Below are 18,026 nucleotides of genomic sequence, written 5' to 3'. Positions count from 1 at the left end.
CTCATTCAGTTAGAAGTCAACAGACTGACAGGAAGTAATGAGTTGTGTACTATTTGTACTGACAGGCAAATTTTTCCCCATGTTAATTACTGCCTAAATTAGGAGGAACGGGAACTAGAGTAACGCTGCAAACCGTATTATCCCACTTCACTTCCTTAGTGACTTAATAGCTGTCTCTTGCTCTCCGGGCGGCAGGGTGGAAATTAAGAGCTCAGAGAGTAACCAGGACACGCTTCATTTATCAATACTTTGGGACAGGTGGTCCCCGAGAGACCAAGAACCTCGGCCCCGACACAAAAACATACATGGAATCTGAAAGGCACTTTGTTGAAAAACCAGTTTATGTCTTAAAGAAAAACAAGTGCAGATGAGCGGAAGGAGGAGAGCCAGGCCCCGCCTGCCATCTTCCCAGGGCTCCTCCTTGAGAGAAATCTCCCCGTCTCCTTGCGAGGGCAGGTGAGCCGGCTTACGTCCATGAGGGCGGCGTTGATGTAGTTGCTGCTCTCCCCGTCGATGGTGATGAGGAAGGGCAGGCAGCGGTCTGGCGGCAGGATGTCCATGCACCGGTTCTTCTCATGGTTCCGGGGCAGAAGTGCGATGCTGCAGTCCTCCACGCGCAGGGTCGGTGTTACCATGTTCAGGGTCTAGATGGAGAAACACAGACACGTGGGGAAGAAACACTGGATGGCACATGGTTTCAGCTTCACACGTCAGAAGATCCAGCCTGCTTGCAGCTGACCACAAGATGGTCCTGTCCCTCACTTGCCCCATATCGCCACTTACACAGTTACATTTTTATTTCTCTTTTCTCTCCTTGGATTTTGTCCACAGACAGTACCCATCAGACATAAGGGCCACTGTGGATCTGTAAGATTAAGTGCCATAAAGTCCGACTAGGGCTGGACCTCTGGGTCTTGGGAGTAAAAGGTTGAGTAGAGTTTGGCCTAGAGCCAAGTACATTTAGACTGAAAGTGAATATGAGGGATGCAATGAAGAACTCTTGCCTGGTAAGTACACTGAATGCACCTTGCTTGGTGTAGCTGCACCAGTGTGACACTGTGGGACTGCCTGGTGTCTGCTTTCAAACGGGGAAATGGCTCTGCTACACCAGTGGTCCTTGACTAGGTAACTATCCCCCCCAGGGGACAGTGGCAATTTCTGTACACATTTTTGGTTATCACAACAGATGTGGTAGAGGCCTCCTGGCACCCAGGGTAGAGGCCAGGGATGCTGCTAAACATCCTACATGACAGCCCCCACAGCACAGAATTGTCAATAGTGCCGAGGCTGAGAAACCCTATGTTGGCTCAAGAGTTCAAGAGCTAACTTCGAGATACTTCTTAAGGAGCAAAGTCACAGCCAGTCGTCTCTCCCTTTAGCGTGACTTACCCGGAATTCCTCTTTAATCTGGCTTGAATTCGTCTGTGGATCCAGTTTGTTCATGTCATAATACAGAGACCTAACTTGGGAAGCAGGGATGGAGGTGTCTCCACAAAGACAGGCTTCTAGGATGGCATCATGGATAAACACATATTGCTCCTGGTAAAGCAGATGGGACTAATTAGTAACAGAGAAACCAAGGCAACCCAAGAGAACTAGAGAAGGAGAGAAGCAGCTCCACGTGGTCAAGGTAATGGAACCGTGGTCTATCACAGACAATGTATCCCCGACAGAAAGGCTAAGTATGAAGACCTGACTGCTAGGAGGGGGTCTTCCAGCACCAGAAATCCTGTACCCACATGGGATGGCTGGGACATTCCTGAGTGGCCATGTGCGGCAGTATGAGGAAGGAAGGGAGGAAGAGACAAACGGGCTCAATGCAGAAGTGTTACATGGACTGATCAGAACCCATCAGACACGGATAAATCTCAGAGCAGGCACTGTAATTCTGATCCCACGAGTGTGGAACACAATATCCCAGATGATGAAATGAGCAGAATCTTATCTATCTAGGATGAAAAGAGAATTTGCTAACCAAATTAATAGTGCAAAGGAGTTCCAGGGAAACTTGACATCACTGTGAAAACAAACAGTTCCAAGCACTTAAAGCTACTGATTGTGAAACACTAATTAATGTGATAATAACAAAAGTCTTATGTGTCCATAGAAGAGCTCTCGTTTGTATGTACAAATCCACAGTTTAAAAATAGGTACTCTCCTAATTCAGAATTGGCACTGACTTCTCCTACAGTTAATTACCAAAGTTTTACCATATTTATGATTGATTTTCAATTACACGAGATGCAAAAATCTCATTTTTTACCTTGATTTCTATAAATAAGTAGGACTCTTAATCCTTAAAAACAGCCCACTCTCTAAAACAACACCTCAAAAAAGAGGATCAAGTGAGAAATTGGATGTGGCAACATTTGATTAACTGTAACATATATTAAAAAATACATTATCATTATCTTTAAAACAAAGAATCCCTATTTTAAAGAGAAAAAGACCACGAAAGTAGCATTTACAGTTTTTGCTATTTTTCTTTATGTTAGTAAAAAAAAAAAAGGAATTCAGTTTCCTAGTGGCTTTTGTCAACTTTAATGTACAAACAAAATGTAAGGGATTCTTATTTATTCTTCATTCTACTTCAGGAATCATTTTCCAGGTGGTGGATGTAATACCTACTTAAAATGATGAAATAGTAAAAATATGAATTTCCTAAGAGCAGGATACAATACTTATTCTTAAAAACTTAAATTCCTGATAGCCCTTGAATTCTAATTAATGGAAGTACTAGTTTGTACAGAGTGCTTCTACAAAATGGGCAAATGCGCATGAGCCAGGCCACTGCGCCGAAGTTCCAGGAATAGGAGGAGAAGAACAAAATGTGCAGAGATGCCCTTGAGCCACTTGGCAAATGCCTGGCTATTTTCAGGAGTGGTCTTGCTCTGGTTACCAGGCAGTTTAAAAAGAAATGGTATTGAAATCCTGAATGCTTAATGTGGAGACTCTACTGGGCTCCTTGACACAGAAGCATAAGGAAATTTAGGGTCATGGCCACAGACACCAGCACCTGGGAGACTCCTGCCCTTTTCTGTTTGTTTCTGAAAGGAAAAACCAAAGGAAAAAGGGAGGAAGGGGAGGAGGGAGTGAGGGAGGAGGGAGGAAGGGGAGGAGGGAGTGAGGGAGGAGGGAGGAAGGCAGGCGGGATTGCCAGGTATTTCACTGTTTTCTTCCAGGGAGTTCTGAGGAGAGGACTGCTGGGGCTCCTCTCCCCTTGGCTGTGGCTCTGGGAGGTGGTGATGCCGGAGAGGCCCTGGGGACCCAGCCAAGGCCCGCCAGGGAGCACCTACCTCAGTCTGCACCATGTTCACTCTCCGCGAGCGCAGCTCCCTGACACAGTTATAGATGTCTACCACCCCTTCCCTGTCCGCCATGTCCAGCATGATATCGATGACGATGAAACAGCCTGTCCTCCCGGCACCGGCACTGAAGGGAAAGAGGGTCTGTCAGTGGAAGAGGAAGGATCCCTGCGCTGCTGCTGCTGCCGCCTTTACAAAAGCTTTATGATGTTGAAATTCACATAACATAAAATACACTATTTTAAAGCATACGATTCAGTGGCATTTTGCACCTTCACAAGGTGGTGCTACCATCACCCCTATCGGGTCCCAACACATTTTCATCACCCCAAAGGCCGCCTGCACCCACTGCCCACTGTGCTTCCTTCCGGAGGCCCCCAGCGCTCTGCTTACCTGCAGTGCACCACCAACGGGCCTGCACTGGGCGGGCTCTTGGATTTGACCTGCCGGACGAATCCCAGCAGCCCCGTGGCATGGTAAGGGACCCCGTGATCCGGCCAGCCAGTGAAGTGGAACTGTCTGATCTCTCGGATTTCATGAACGCCTCTCTGCCATCAGCCAGTCAGCAGAACACAGGACGAGAGCAAAGGAAAATAAGCGATGAGCAACCCAGAGACTGCAGTACCCCCGAGCAGTCAGCAAGCCTGCCGTGGGACTGTTTACTGCCGGGAAGGAGGGCTTTCTTAGAATTAGTGAGCACCATGAAGCCTTATCGCAGGCAGAAAGGTGTCTGTGGGCGTGACAGGGGAGGTAATATTGGGGAAAACCCTAACTGACAGGTGCAATTCCAGCAAATGAATGGATCTCTCTGATTCCTTGAAATTCCTTTCTAACAGTTTGTGAGTCACTTAGATCCTACCGTGTGAGGGGCAGGTCTGCAGAGAAAGAAGTGCAGAACGGGGACCAGAGGAATTAAAAGGGGATCTGTGGGCTCAAAACCAGCTACTGAAATGCAAGACTCTTGTTCTCTCTCTTCTGTCATCTGGTACCTTTGTGCCAGGTACACACTGTGGATGCTCAGAGAACATCCCTGGAAGAACGAATGAGGACTACTTTCTAACGAGATAGGCCAGAGAACTCATTTTCATTTGCAGCTCAGTTTGTTAGATTTCTCTTTTTAATTTGGGTAAACATTTAATGCATTCACCAACAATCTGAGTAAATGCAGTGCTTAAGGCATGATGCCAGGTGCTGGGGACACACGGGGACGAAGACAGTGTTTCTCGTCTTTAAGCGGCTGTCACAGTCAGCTTGTGGGAAACAGGCATGTAAGCAAAGATCTACCATGGAAATGAAGTTCTGCTGGAATTCTGTTAGATCACTAAGCTGAGGTGGGAGGGTTGCCTGCCATTGAACTAAAGCGAAGGCAGAAGAAAAGGGACTTTAAGGTTATTTGTTTTTTTAATTTACTCTTGTTTTGAGAATAATTAAGTTGATTTATATCTATCAACTTTGTTTTTCTAACTATGAACCTATGAATTAGGACAATGTCTTAAAGCAAAAATCTGCTTTGAAAACAACAATTACTTCCAGAATCAAGGCTAGATGTGAACTGGGGGTCAAATTTGACTTTCTCCCTCCTCTCATTCAATGATCAATTACCAAATACCAGCTCTGTGTTAGGCCCTGGGTTTGGTTTTATTATACCTTAACATTAAATACCCACTAACCTCATAACACTCACCATCAGTTAGTGTTCACACATACTTAATGAGCAAAACAGAAATTTAGAATTTTTACGTGCTTTGAAAGACTAGGAGAGACAAACAATTGCAGATTTTAAGATAAGACTTATTTGCTATCAGTGTGTTAATATGACTTTTTAATAACTCACAAATGCTGAAGCCTTATTTCTCTTTGAAAATCATCCTATTCTTTAATGGAGTTTAAACATTAAGGAATTAGTCCGTCAGGGATTCACATATGAAAATCAACGCTGTCATCGGCTAAACATGCTCTGTAACATACCCCAGAGTAATATTACTAGGTGGTTAGGAGCCCATATTTCTCATCAGTGAAACCATGGTACCATTTGGCTGGTCCCAAAGTCTCCATCAGAAGACGCTGGTTGAATCTGTCACCCTCTAATCCCCAGAAAGCCCCCCCTGGCTTTACTCACAACCAGGGCTGGGTGGTCCCATGAAGTGGGAAAGCCTATAACAAACATTGATTTATTCCAAAGAGGACCAAAGGGCATTTATTTCTTCCGTATACTGTCTTTTTATTTTTACTTTTTGAGAACTTCCCCTTCTAGCTTTGCTAGATTTCAGCTGCAGCATCCCCAAGTCCTGAACTCCAGCTGTCATAGGATGGGCCCCCAACTGATCTTAGACTCGCTTCCTGAGCAACGTCAATGTCGGCTTCTGGGATGCAAAAAACTTCCTCCCAAAATAAACCCCCACCTTTGAATATGTTCACTATTGAGAAGATTAGCAAAGGACATTGCCTCCGAGCCAACTCTTATTCTTGTGCGTTGACATCGCAGTCTCTCCTCTTGCTGTTTCGTAATACATTTTGGGAAAAAACCCCATAGATGTGATCAGTGATCACAGCCCAAATACTTCTCAGTTTGATATCAATTAGGTTTTTTTTTTTCACTATAACACGTATTAATGCTATAGGAAAAAACTGATATTCACTTCATTTTCCCATGTAATATAATGGGAAGGAAGAACCCAAGACATACAATAGGGCCTAGCCCAAAGTGGGTACATAATAAATATTTGTGGAATGAATGAATCGCTAAGTACAGGCTCTGTCTCTGAGATAGCAGGACCATATTCCACTGCCTTCTCTGAGTCCCAGGCACCTCCTGGGCAGAGAAAATTCAGTGGCTGTTGTCAACTTCCTTTCTGCTAGGACAGACGGGGACAGATTCACTAGACAGCCTGGATCCATGGAGACTTATGAGTTCTCTTCCTCCTGACACAAAAGGCACTAAATGTTATTTAAAATCTGTTTAGCTTTGAGTCATCAGCTACATGGGAAAGGAAAGATGACAATCTCATGCAGAACAGGAATTCATCAGTTTCTAACCGCAACAAGTCTACTTGTTTCACAGAGCGGAGCCCAAAACCATTTTTCACCTTTAGGTCCCTCGATGCAACCTACTCTCAAAATAGAATCAGAATTTCAGGACTCTCGCAGTACATGCTTGATTGTTTTTTTCTTTCTCTTCTAATGAGAAAGTTTAAATCCTACAAGAAGTGCTCCACAGAAGTACTAATGATTTGTTTTCCTTAAAGGTTCCAGTTGCCCAGTTAGAAAATCTCTAACGTGTCATTCTGGTTTCCCCAGATGCCTCAGTAAGCTCCTCATCCTTCCCTTCCTTCCACCACCTCTTCGCTGGCTGACTGATGACTAAAATAACCGGGTATTTCGGAAACCTTTCGGTGCAGCCGGGGATGTAGGAGAGCACAATAAGAGGTTAAAAAAGAGCAAAGACATAAACAGACACCCCCCGAAGCAGCAGAGATGCGTTTTCAGCTTATTAGAGAGCTGACTACTGTTCAAAGAACTCCATGTTTAAGTGATGGTCTTTGGATGATTTTTTTTTAAAGAAAAAAATATCGAGGGTCTTTTATCGCTGTGTTTTAATGCAGTTATTCATGAGTGCTCTTGCCAAAAGCTATACTAAAATCCTCCATGTGTTTTTTTCCCCAGTCCTGCCTAGGAAGGAAAAAAATTGACATCAAAGTGTGAGGTTCAGAACTTGAAGAATTGAGTCAAGCAGAACTCCACATTCTTTGAAGTCTCCAAGCCTCCTGCCTGCTTATTAAAAAAGACAGGCTAAGGAAAAAAAATGCTAAATAGTATGAAAAACAGATTAAAATAAAGTCTTTTCAGCCTTGTGATTCAGTGAGAAATACGGATTTGAAAACCAGGATAGGTAGTTCAAAACATCAAGATAAATTAGCCAACAAGCAAACTCTGCCATTTCCTTCATTTCCTAAAACTGGTCTTGTTAATCAGAAAGTGCGCTCGGATGCAATGAGAAGAGAAGGAGGATGGCCAAGCACTGCCCAGCAGTCCCCTTACACCCAGGTCCTCCCAGGACCTGCTACCATTAAATGAGTGCAGGGTTTCACCGAACAAATTCGTGACAGAATAGCTACGTCCACGGCAGGGCTCAGCTCTGGAGAATCAGCTCTTGATAGAAAAGTCTGTGGAACTCAGAGACAAAAGCCTGTTTCCCCTTCATCGAAGGCAAGATGAGGACTGGAAGGCAGAGCATTTCTCAGCCACATCACTTCCACCTTCCCCGCAGCCTACCTGTGACACTTCTCTGGATGGGCTGCAGTTTGCTTCACTTCCGGCCCCTCCCTATGTCAGCGGAAAGAGGGGGAATAAGGAAATTCCCTGTTATGCCCTACAACGAATCCCAGAGAAAAAGCCCCATCCATGCACATGGGATGAGGCAGAGGAGAGCCAAAGCACAGCATTCTCAACCCATCACCAGCAAGTATGAAAGGCTAAAACCAGTATGGGAGTGAGTATGAATGGAGGCGTTGGTTCATGCAAGAGAATCCCGTGTCTACTTGTGTTTCCAGAGGGGTCATTTCCAACTGGAAAGCCCATCAGTCCATATTAAACCACAGGCCTGAAAAGCCTCAAGGAAGCAGAAAGATTCCAGAAGGAGTTAGGACCTGTGTCGCAACACTGATACTAACTCATTCCTGGGAAACCCATATGGACAGACAACATGAAGGACAGTTACCAAACTGCAAACAAAGAACTTAGAGAGATGGGCCGAAAAATATCAACCAGGTTAAAATAAGGAAAAGGAAATAGGCATTATCTTTTGGTTTAGCTGCAAATTACAGATTCTAATGAAATGGGAATGATTTGCTTCAAAGATGGAACTGAGCTATTATAGAATCAGAGGGCAAGATGCAGTCTGGAGAAATCACTAGAGAGCGCCTACCTGCATTCAGGTGTGACCACATCTAAATTACCCAGATACGTTCCTGAGGCCAGCAACACTGTCCGACCACAGCTTTTCAAAGCAATGTGAAAACTTACCTTTTCAACAGCAAATGTTCTTATCACATATTCTGCCAGTAGTTCTGTTTCCATTAGGGTAACTTTAATGTCTTTATATATCTCTGTGTCATCTGGCCAGTATTTGCAGCATTTGACCTTTAGAAACACAAAGGAAATGAAGGGTTTAGCGTTTTTTTTTTGGAGTTCCCCAAATGATGGGTCACAGTATGATTTATAGGATAAAATTTGCACACAAAAACAGAAGTGAAGCTGCACAGTCAAGAGCAAGGTGTATTTATTTAGATCACCTACGCTTTTTTTCTCTCCCCAGAAAAAAGCAAAATTTGAGTTATGGGAGGAGTAAAGTCTAGGTCTAAAGTTAACAAATTATATATATACTGCAAATATCCCAGTTATAATAACCATTAACTTTTTGTTTATGTCTACTCAGGGAATGGCCTGGAAAAATAAACTGTGAAACATAGTTTTTGGGGCCAGGCCTGTGCCTAGTGGTTAAGTTCGGCACGCTCTGCTTCAGTGGCTCGGGGCTCGGTTCCCAGGCGCGGACATACACTGCTCGTCAGCAGTCATGCTGAGATGGCAATCCACATACCAAACAGAGGAAGACTGGCACACATGCCAGCTGAGGGTGAATCCTCCTCAGGAAAAAAAAGGTAGTTTGCAATATTTTAGCTCCTCTGAATTTTAAATTCCTCCTAGTTTCAGAAATCAATTGAACACTTTTGAGGAAGAGTGAGCAGGAAATCAGAGCCAACAGTAAAGATTAGAGATTTTTTCTGAAGAAGGAAGTAGCTATGTATTTTTCCCAAGTTAGAATTACAGATTTGTTTTAAAGTAAATTCAATATACAAAACCAGGTAAAATATGAACACAGTCTTTCCATATTGCTGGAAGCCTCTAATCTAAGGATTTTTCAGGTGCAAGGCACTTGTTAGACTCAGCCCCTCCTAGAAAATTGTTTTTTTGTCCTGTACTGTAGCTCTTCCAGACATCAGCAAAAGCCTGGGATGAGGGAGGAGCAGTGGAAGCTGGGCAGGGCCACGTAGCTTGGTCCCCGTAGCTCTGTCCTTAGCCTCAGCTGCTCTGTCCTGAATTCCTGGCAGCTTCATCCACTCCTGTTGCCATCCCTCCATGGATGAACTTCTGCACCTCTGGCCCTATTTCTCCAAGTGTTGAATCCCATTTCTAACTTCTTTTGTGGGCATTTCCCTTGGCGGTCCTGCCAGCACCTCAAAGGCAATATGTTTAAAGGAGAATTCTTTGTCCCACATCCACTGCTTTCCTCCTGACTCCCTATGTTAATAACGCTATGATTTCCCAGTCACCCAGGCACAAAGTCTGGCGATTCCTTCTCCAAAACCCAACCAACTGCCACATCTAAGAAGTTTTTGAAATATCTCTCAAACATGTTTTCCAACTTTTTATTCTCTCTGCCGTATCTTAGTTCAAGTTCTGGGAACCTCCTGCATGGGCATTCTACACGTGCTAGTACCAAAAAAACCCTTCCAAAGCGTCATCCCAAAGGCTCTGCTCTCTCAGTAAGCTCTATTTTGAACTGCTGCCTGTGAAATTAAAGAGAAAGTCAATCTGGCCTACCATTAGGCATCTTTTATTCGCCCAGAAAGAGCATTTCATCCTTATCTTTCACTACTCTCCTGTCTGTTCACATATATTTTATGTTCAAAGACAAGTGACTTGCCCCGACCCCCAAACAGACCTCATGATCCAGACTCCTACTCATGCCCTTCCTTCTGTTTAGAATGTTCTCCTCCCACCCATACCTTCCTAGCTGAAAATTTCATCCATTCTTCAAGGCATATTTCCAGTGCCACACCGCTTCAAAGTCTTCCTCCATAGATGTGAGCTCTCTCTCTTTGTGATCCTCTGATAAAATGTGCATGTTCTGCTAGTATGACACCATTCTTATACTGCTGGATACCTGCTTATTACCTGCCAACATGGAAGGGGTGTTGTATCGCTTATTTCTGCAAACCTGCAACATCTGGCTTGTGTCCCATATACACCGAATACGCAATAGATACATGTAGAACTGAATTTCATGGAGAAAATCACACGATTAGTGTAGGAAGTAAAATTCCAGATTGGGAAAGTTTACGAAAAGAAATATTTGACTAAGGTGACCTTTTCCACAAAGCAAAACACCTTAGCACACTAGTGTTTCCAGTGTGGTACAGGGCTGGTCATTATCTTAGCTGGCTTCCTCAGGAAACTTTCTGGCAGCTGGTTCCAGAGTAGCCTCATTACCTTGACTTGCAAGATGTAAGCCAGACACATCTGGAGTTGGAGAGACAGTGCAGCATAAGACAAAGGTGGTCCTGCCCCACTACATTTTCAGTTTCCTTTGGGAATCTTTTTCTTTTTCTCATGAGAACACTATCTGTGACTTAATGAAGCATAGATATTTATAAATATTATGGTTTATCCAGAATATCTCAAAGATTTACACCATGAATACCTGTGCTGGATCTAAACTATTCCAGAATGAGAGAGATCTGTAATTTCTCCTGTTTGTTTCCTAGATGTACAGTGAATCTGAGCAGACCATGCGTATTTGTGGAGATTTCTAATTTGATAGCAACCCTAGTTTCACTTGCAGAATGTCTCATTACTTTCACAATGTTAATTAATAGGTGCTTCTATGGTACACACTGGAGTCTCCTCTATATTGGGGGACTTGCTTTACCTTTCTCTGACTTCAATTACTCAAGCAGAGGGTAGTGAATACAAAGAGAGTACATAAGTGCACTTTTAAAATGAAACAATTCTTGATGGAATGAACATGTAATTCAAAAACGCATGTAGTTCTCTGAAAATTACAAGAGAACAAACACACGCCTGCAACCTACGTTAACTTGGTGTTATCTTTAATAAAAGTATCTTATTAGAACGCAGTGGATGCAGGACATCCAGTATGGTCACCTATTCTTCTATTTTAGACTCCTTACCCTTTCAGTACCCAAATTTTCAATAAATATGGACGTGGGGGCTTCAACGCCTTGGAGTCAGAGAAACCAAAAGCCTCTGCAACGTACTGAAGGCTGAGTATCTCTTTCCAATTCCCTTGGGTGAGCTTGGGTTCCACGGGAAATCCGACCCGCCCTGCCCTTCTAGGCCCCTCTGGCCACCACCCCCCGCGCCCCACCCCGCACCCTCGGCCGGACGCAGCCGGGCGCCCCCGCGCGTCGGCGGCAGGAAACAGCCGCGCGGTCCAGGAGGAGCCGCGCCCCCGTGGGACAGGTGCCGCCGGTCTGCCTGCGATGGAAAAAAAAGGCGGTCTGCTCCGAACCGCGGCGTGCTAACTCCGCGCCCTCCGGACGCCGCAGATGGGCGGTAATTAGAGAAAGGAAGCCTTGGGGTTGCTTCCTTCCAGAACCTGGTTACCGGCAGAGCCTTCTCCCGTGCAGAGGCACCTGGCTGGTCGGGCCCAGAAAAGGCAGACCAGCCATTTCAAATCCTGCCGTCACCATCTCATCTCCCAGTATATCCTGAAATGGTTTGCCACATCTGTTTTTAGCCTACTAAAAACCTTTCTAAATTGGGTTCCTTTTAGTGTCTTTTTAACTGCTTGGATTGTGTCAGATTATTATTTTGCTTAAAAAAAAAAGAGGAATGTATGCTGCTTTCTGGATGCAGACTTTCCATGCCTGGGGAGTCTGGGTCTTGAGTAGCCTCCTGTCCTCTGAGGTCTGCATACAGGGACATTAAGACCAGTGGTTTGGGGGTGCCTGTTGGAACCCAGGAACTGCAGAACCAGACGCTGAACCACGCTCCCCTGCTTGTGGGTCAGGCTCCGCTGCCTTCTGCACCCTGGTGCTACCAGCACAGCTTCTAGGAGAGGCTGTGCTTCCCATGCATCTTAATCACCTTCTGCAACAGCCTTCAGCCCAGAAAGCTAGGCCCTGATCAGGCTCCACCAGTTACCTGCCCTAGCCTGGTTCCATGGGCTGTCAACCAGGCACTGGCTTCCAAGCCCTACTGCCTCCCACACGCAATCATTGTTGGCTTTAAATTTGCATTTCAACCAAGCTCCCAGGTGCCGCTGCTCTGCCTGTAGAGCACACTTTGAGCAGCAAGGATTTGATGGCAGTCTGCCTCTCTCCTTAAAGTCGCAGTGAACTTGGGTACATCACTCAAGTTTGCCCAAGGTTCCTTACCTGTAAAGAGGGGATGCATTTAGTTTCTCTCTCAGAGTGTTCTAAGGTTAAATCAGGGGTTGCCAAATTTGTCTGTAGATTAGAATAACTTTGGAGGGTACTGAATTCCAAAGCCGAGGCCACACTCCAGGCCAATTAAATCCTAATTTCTGGGGTGAGACAGAGGCATTCATGGTTTCTTGTAGCTCCCTGGGCGACTCCAAAGTACAGATGGGTTTGGGAATCACTGGATTAAGTGATCTAATGCAATGAAAACATTTGCCCCAGTGCTAGTTTATTCTAAGTGTTCAAAAATGGAAACTCATTTTTATTACGTGATAACTTTGTGATCTGGATTATAGGTGACCACAGGAGTTGAAAGGCAGGGAGCCCACTAAGGGCCTGGAGCGGTGAGCAGGGTTTTCTGGAGAAGGAAGAGGGAAACAGCGGGCATGGCAGCTGAGCATGGTTTATGATGGGGAGACTGCAGGCGAGAACAAAGCAAAGGGAGACTCCAGCCTGGCCTCCTGTGAAGCTGTCCTGCGAACCTCACTCCCGGTGGTCAGGAGGCTCTACAGAGTGGGCGGCAGGTCTCTTCTCCACGAGGCTGCTTTGATGAACTCCCAACAGAAATTCGCAATGGTGTCTGTGATTTGCAGGGAGACGCGTATCAAATAGAGTGGCGAGGAATCACAGAGACAGACAGTTTCCAAACATTCACTTTCCAAATCATTACAAGTGCCAGACACAAGCCTTCCACGCTTGCATTTTGCTGCCTGGAATTGCCGCCTTCTCACAACTGTGGCTTCACTCGGCAGCTCAGGGTGGGCAAGTGATTGGCCTGAGAGAAGAGAGCCAGCACGAGCCACGTGTCCTAAAATGAAGTGGAAAGCAGGCCCAGGGAGGGCGAGTGACTGTTCCAGGGAACAAGCTGGATGGGGCGAGGGAGAGGCTGCAGACCCAGGCTCTGGCCCCAGCGCAGGGCTCTTGGGAGGGTGGAACTCAAGGCGCATATGCTTTCCAGTCTGGCCAGGTCTGGCTTCAGGAGCAGATCCCAGGTAGGAAGCCTTGGACTGCCTTTAGCTACCTTGGCTTTTTGGAGGTGAGTGAGGGTATGAAGGGTGGAGGGGCAGGAAGAACAGAATCACACTCTGAAACCATTACTCATTTTTGTCCCTGATCGTGTGTTGCTGTGTTTCTGCTGGAGCCTTCCATATCACCAGCTCCACGGGCCAGCAGGAAGGAGGCTGGGGTGGGATGTGAAGGGCTGTTTAAGTGCACTGGGCATGGGTCCAAGGACTCACTGCGCTAAGAAACCCATGATTAGAAGGATTAAGGAATTGAATGTTAGCTCGTCACCTGGGGGCACCATAGTGTGATCTAATAAATGTAACTTTAAAGGGGTGGAAGGGAAGAAAAACAAAAAGGCTCTCAGAAGTTTTGATTCTGCAAGAGGTTTTCAACAGATTTTTTTTTTTTTAAGAGACATCCAAAGAGAGTGACCACAGTGCTATTAAGTTGTGTTTGGGCCAGCTGAGGACAGCTTTGATGGAGATATTGGATATGAGAGCAAAAAGGCGGCTTACGCCGAAGAAGTTACCAAGAAGAGGCCCAGCCAAGAGCAGCTGCCAGCAAGGCTTCCAAGAGAACAGACTGCATCCAAATTTGTTTTACAGAGCTCTCACAGCAATAAAAACATTCACGCACTTAAATATCCTGAAAATACGGATTCCTTTGGCTCGGTGTGATGGCGTAAGGGGGAAGCGCATTTGCTTTTTCTTTTTTTGCTAACTTGTGATACTGTAGCCAGTGACTTATACCGCTGAGCCTCAGTTTTCTCATGCATAACACGGGATAAGAGCATTGATTTCTTAGGGAGGCTGAGGATTAAATGAGATAATATGGATCAAGGCTTTGCATAAGTACAGTACCTGGCTTATAATAGGTTTCCTAGTTCTTCCCTTCCACACCTGCCCCATTTGGGCCTGGGGCCTCCCCTGGGCAATGGCCTGGATGCCTATTTCAAACCTGGCACTAAATGAAGAACTTCTGGAGGTCTGGATGGTTTGAATTTGTGAAAACCACTTCATAGCCTGAGTAAATCCCTCTTTCACACCTTCAGGCTCCTGTCTAAAGTTCTCCCCCACAAGGCTTCTGGTTTTCTATCCAGTCTTCCAATTACATCTATTAATTAACGTTATTAATTGATGGACATACAGTACTTATAATGCACACGCTGTCACATCCATATCCATAACATTGGTTTTCCTCAGCTGTGCAGAAACAGGTGGACTGGCACCTCCTGTGGAATTTTAAGTGTCACCTTACAGACCACCCAAGAAATGTGTCTTGTATCTTTTCTCTCTTAACCTCACGTGGATGTAAAGGGTCCTACCCACTAGAGCAGAAAGCATCAGCACTTTGAAGAAACATACTTATCCAGAATGCCTGTTCTCTACTTTATTCAATAGATTTGGCTCTAACTTTTAGCCAATCGCAAAATTTAAGTCCTCTTGCCAAAGGAGGGAGATTTGCCATCAGTGAGGACAATAAAAATTGTGTGCCACATACTCTAAACATTCTGATCAAAGAGTTTCAGAAGTCTTTTGAGCAATGACAATATTATTAGAACATATATATCTATCTATCTATATCTCAATTGTCTGAGGTACATCAGAGAAGACATTTCTTAGAGTGATCTCTGATGTATCTTTGAGAAAAGAATCCGTATTTTCTCTTACTGGCAGTTTTAACATGTATCAGGTTACAATTTAGATCCATGGAGGACTGCGTAGCTCCTAAAGGTTCATGTCTGTTCACTTTGTGCAAGTCACAGAGCGGTCCTGGCTAGACCACGTGGAGGTTACAATCATTCCGAGGCCTCAACCTACCTGATTACTTGCCACCTCATACTAATTTTGTGGAGGACACAATATTATCCCAATTTTCTGCATTATCCCACATAATCTGAATCTGGGAGAGGAGAAGAGGCAGAATTGGAAGATTTAAGGGATCAGCATCATGGCTGCAACGTGGCAAAGCCTGTGTCTGAGCTCAGGGCGGTGACATGCAGGCTGCCCTGGGGCACAGAGAGCAATGAGCTGTGGTCTAATGCGCGTGAAGAACAGGTTAGTGTAAACAGCAAACCTAACTCAGGGCAGAAGGAGAGGCAAGCTCAGAGGTCGAGAGCACATTCCCTGGAGCCACACTGTCTGGGTTCAAATCTTGGCCCCATTTATTAGCTGTGTGACCTTGGGCAAGTTACTTAATCTCTCTGTGGCTCCATTTTCCCATTTGTAGAATGGGGATCATAAGAGTTGTTAGGAAGATTAACTAAATTCTTTTTTTGTGAAGCTCTTGGAACATGCTTGGCACAAGTACATGTTTGCTAAAATTAAAAAAAAGAAAGAAAACTGCTATTGGAATTCAGAAAAAAGAACATGAATTCTAAGGGAAGAGATTCAAAGCTTCACAAGGGAGACTGTGTTACAGATGAGACCAGAAAGATGAAGTGCGGTTTCCATGGGTGGATAGAAGGGGGAGGGCATTCTCATTGAGGAAGTGGGCAGAGGGCATTCAGGGCAGCCTGAGTGGTCCTGGAGCCTGCCGGTGGGGCCTAGAAGGATGGGGCCCCTGTTTCCTGACCTCCGGCCCCTCTGGCACTGTCCTGGATGGACTTCCTTGGTGCTGTATTTTGAAATAACAGGAATGGTATTGGGACAGAATGTGTGTACGTGAGGAGAAGGGGAGGGTGCAGGAAACGGATTTCTGCAGGACTACATTTTTAAAGGGTACTAGTCCCTTTGAGTGAGTACACTTATTCACTGGAACCACCTCGGGACTCTGTGCAGCCAAGCCAGCTGTCCTGCTGGGGCGGGCTGCTAAGTGCAGAGTACAAACTGGATGCTGGAATGCACGTGTGAGTGGGCTGAGCATGGGGGAGTTAGGAGCAGTCGAGTGCCCAGGTACATGTGTTTGGCATCTCTGTCACCAGCTGCTGAGTAGACAGCTGTGGCCTGTTGCCTCAGAAGCAGGATGGTCTGATCCCCATAACAGGGACACCTGAGGGTTCCTAGAGCAGGTGAGCTCAGGGACTGGGCCTTGTGCGTCTCCCAGGTTGCCAGGATGTGACCTCTTGGGCTTAGTTACAGACCTGGAAACGTTCTCAGAGCATACCACTCTCAACACACACACACACACACACACACACACACACACACACACACATATTCTTCTAGGTAGAGGGATAACATTTTGTTTTTAAAGAAGGTTTTTCCAACCTCTCTTAAAAACTCACATTTGATGACACAGCATGGTATAATGGAAAGAGGACTGGCTGGTGTGCAGGAGGGCCTTGGGCTAATTCTAACTGTGGTACAATCTAGCCACATGACCTTCTGCAAGTTGCAGAACCACTCTGGTCCTCAGTTTCCTTTTTTGCAAAAGAGGATGGTAGACCCTATGGCTGTTAAAATTATTCTGAGAGTTATCCAATTACATGACTCTGGAATGAGGTTCTTTGGAGCCATTTAGCATAGCGGTCAGGAGTCTGGTTCTGCAGATCCACTTCCAGGCCTGACATTTACTAGCTGCATGACCTTGGACCAGTTTCTTAACCTCTGAGAGCTTCAGTTTATTATCTGGTAAACTGGGATAACAATAATGCCTACATCACAGTCATTGTGAGGGTCTAAAGATCCATTTCTTGGGTCTTTAGTGAGAAATGTCCTTTCACTGTTAGTGGCAGTTGCCACTGGTGCCGTCTTACCATTGCGTCAGCACCTCTATTCTTAAGGAGGGAAGAGTTCACAGTACAGAGCTCCAGGTGTTCTATTTATTGTAGCAGCTCACACCTTATGGTCTATACCAGGATGAGGAAGACAATGGACTTTAATTTCAGAGACACTGATTTGGGTTAAATTCATCTGAGATAGTCTGAGGTACACCCTTGTCCCAATTAATCTCTTTGGGGAGGTAATGGCTCTGGGGTTCAGGAAGCACGGAAGAGGCACATCCAAAGGCACTGGCCCAGGGTCTTGTATCTTCACTGGTTCCATCGCCCTCTTCCTTAGGTTATCACAGGAGCTGCTACACAGAGCAGAAGACTTTGGAGAACAGAGTGGCATGAAGACCTGAGCGGCCTCATTCTTGACTGAGCATCATGTAAGTTGTCCTAAGTATATGGAGTATGAGATTCAACCAGTCGAATGGATTACAAATCCTACAAATTCACTCTTGATTTGGATACTCTACCCCACAATATCAGAATCTATCTTTGGTGAGATGAATATAACATCTTTTTCTAGAACAAAGAATTCTTTCTCCAGAATTTTAAGTGATAAGGGTTCTGTTTGCATGTCAGAGTGGACAGTCTGAAGGTGAAAGATGTAAACCCACTGTTGGGTTTTGAAATGTCTATTTCCTCTTACTGTTCATATTCCCTTCTGTGGGCAGGATTCTTCCACTATGTCACTGGTCTCCTTCAGCTGTTCCCTGTCAGGCCTTATTCTTCTTAGTAACTCCTAGCAAGGGATCCAGTGAGATCCCTGGAGGTTAACATTTC

The 18,026-nt window shown here is 45.3% G+C and overlaps 1 protein-coding gene across 8 annotated transcripts in view; it reads right to left on the bottom strand.

The window, feature by feature from the left end:
- The window catches only part of PTPRM (protein tyrosine phosphatase receptor type M), a 771,793-nt gene that overhangs the window by 18,532 nt on the left and 735,235 nt on the right, over nt 1-18,026 (bottom strand). For 4 of the 8 annotated variants that reach the window (XM_070629469.1, XM_070629470.1, XM_070629472.1 and 1 more), the window contains 6 exons: nt 8,328-8,444; nt 7,578-7,628; nt 3,699-3,853; nt 3,297-3,432; nt 1,390-1,539; nt 471-644 (listed from right to left, as the gene is read on the bottom strand). In XM_070629469.1, coding sequence (XP_070485570.1) covers nt 471-644; nt 1,390-1,539; nt 3,297-3,432; nt 3,699-3,853; nt 7,578-7,628; nt 8,328-8,444 — 783 coding nt within the window. The remainder of the gene's footprint in view (nt 1-470; nt 645-1,389; nt 1,540-3,296; nt 3,433-3,698; nt 3,854-7,577; nt 7,629-8,327; nt 8,445-18,026) is intronic. The other 4 variants (XM_070629471.1, XM_070629473.1, XM_070629475.1 and 1 more) reach the window with 1 other exon arrangement.

Source organism: Equus przewalskii, chromosome 7 (assembly GCF_037783145.1).
Source record: "Equus przewalskii isolate Varuska chromosome 7, EquPr2, whole genome shotgun sequence".
Taxonomy (NCBI): domain Eukaryota; kingdom Metazoa; phylum Chordata; class Mammalia; order Perissodactyla; family Equidae; genus Equus; species Equus przewalskii.
This window is presented reverse-complemented; position numbering and strand designations above follow the sequence as displayed.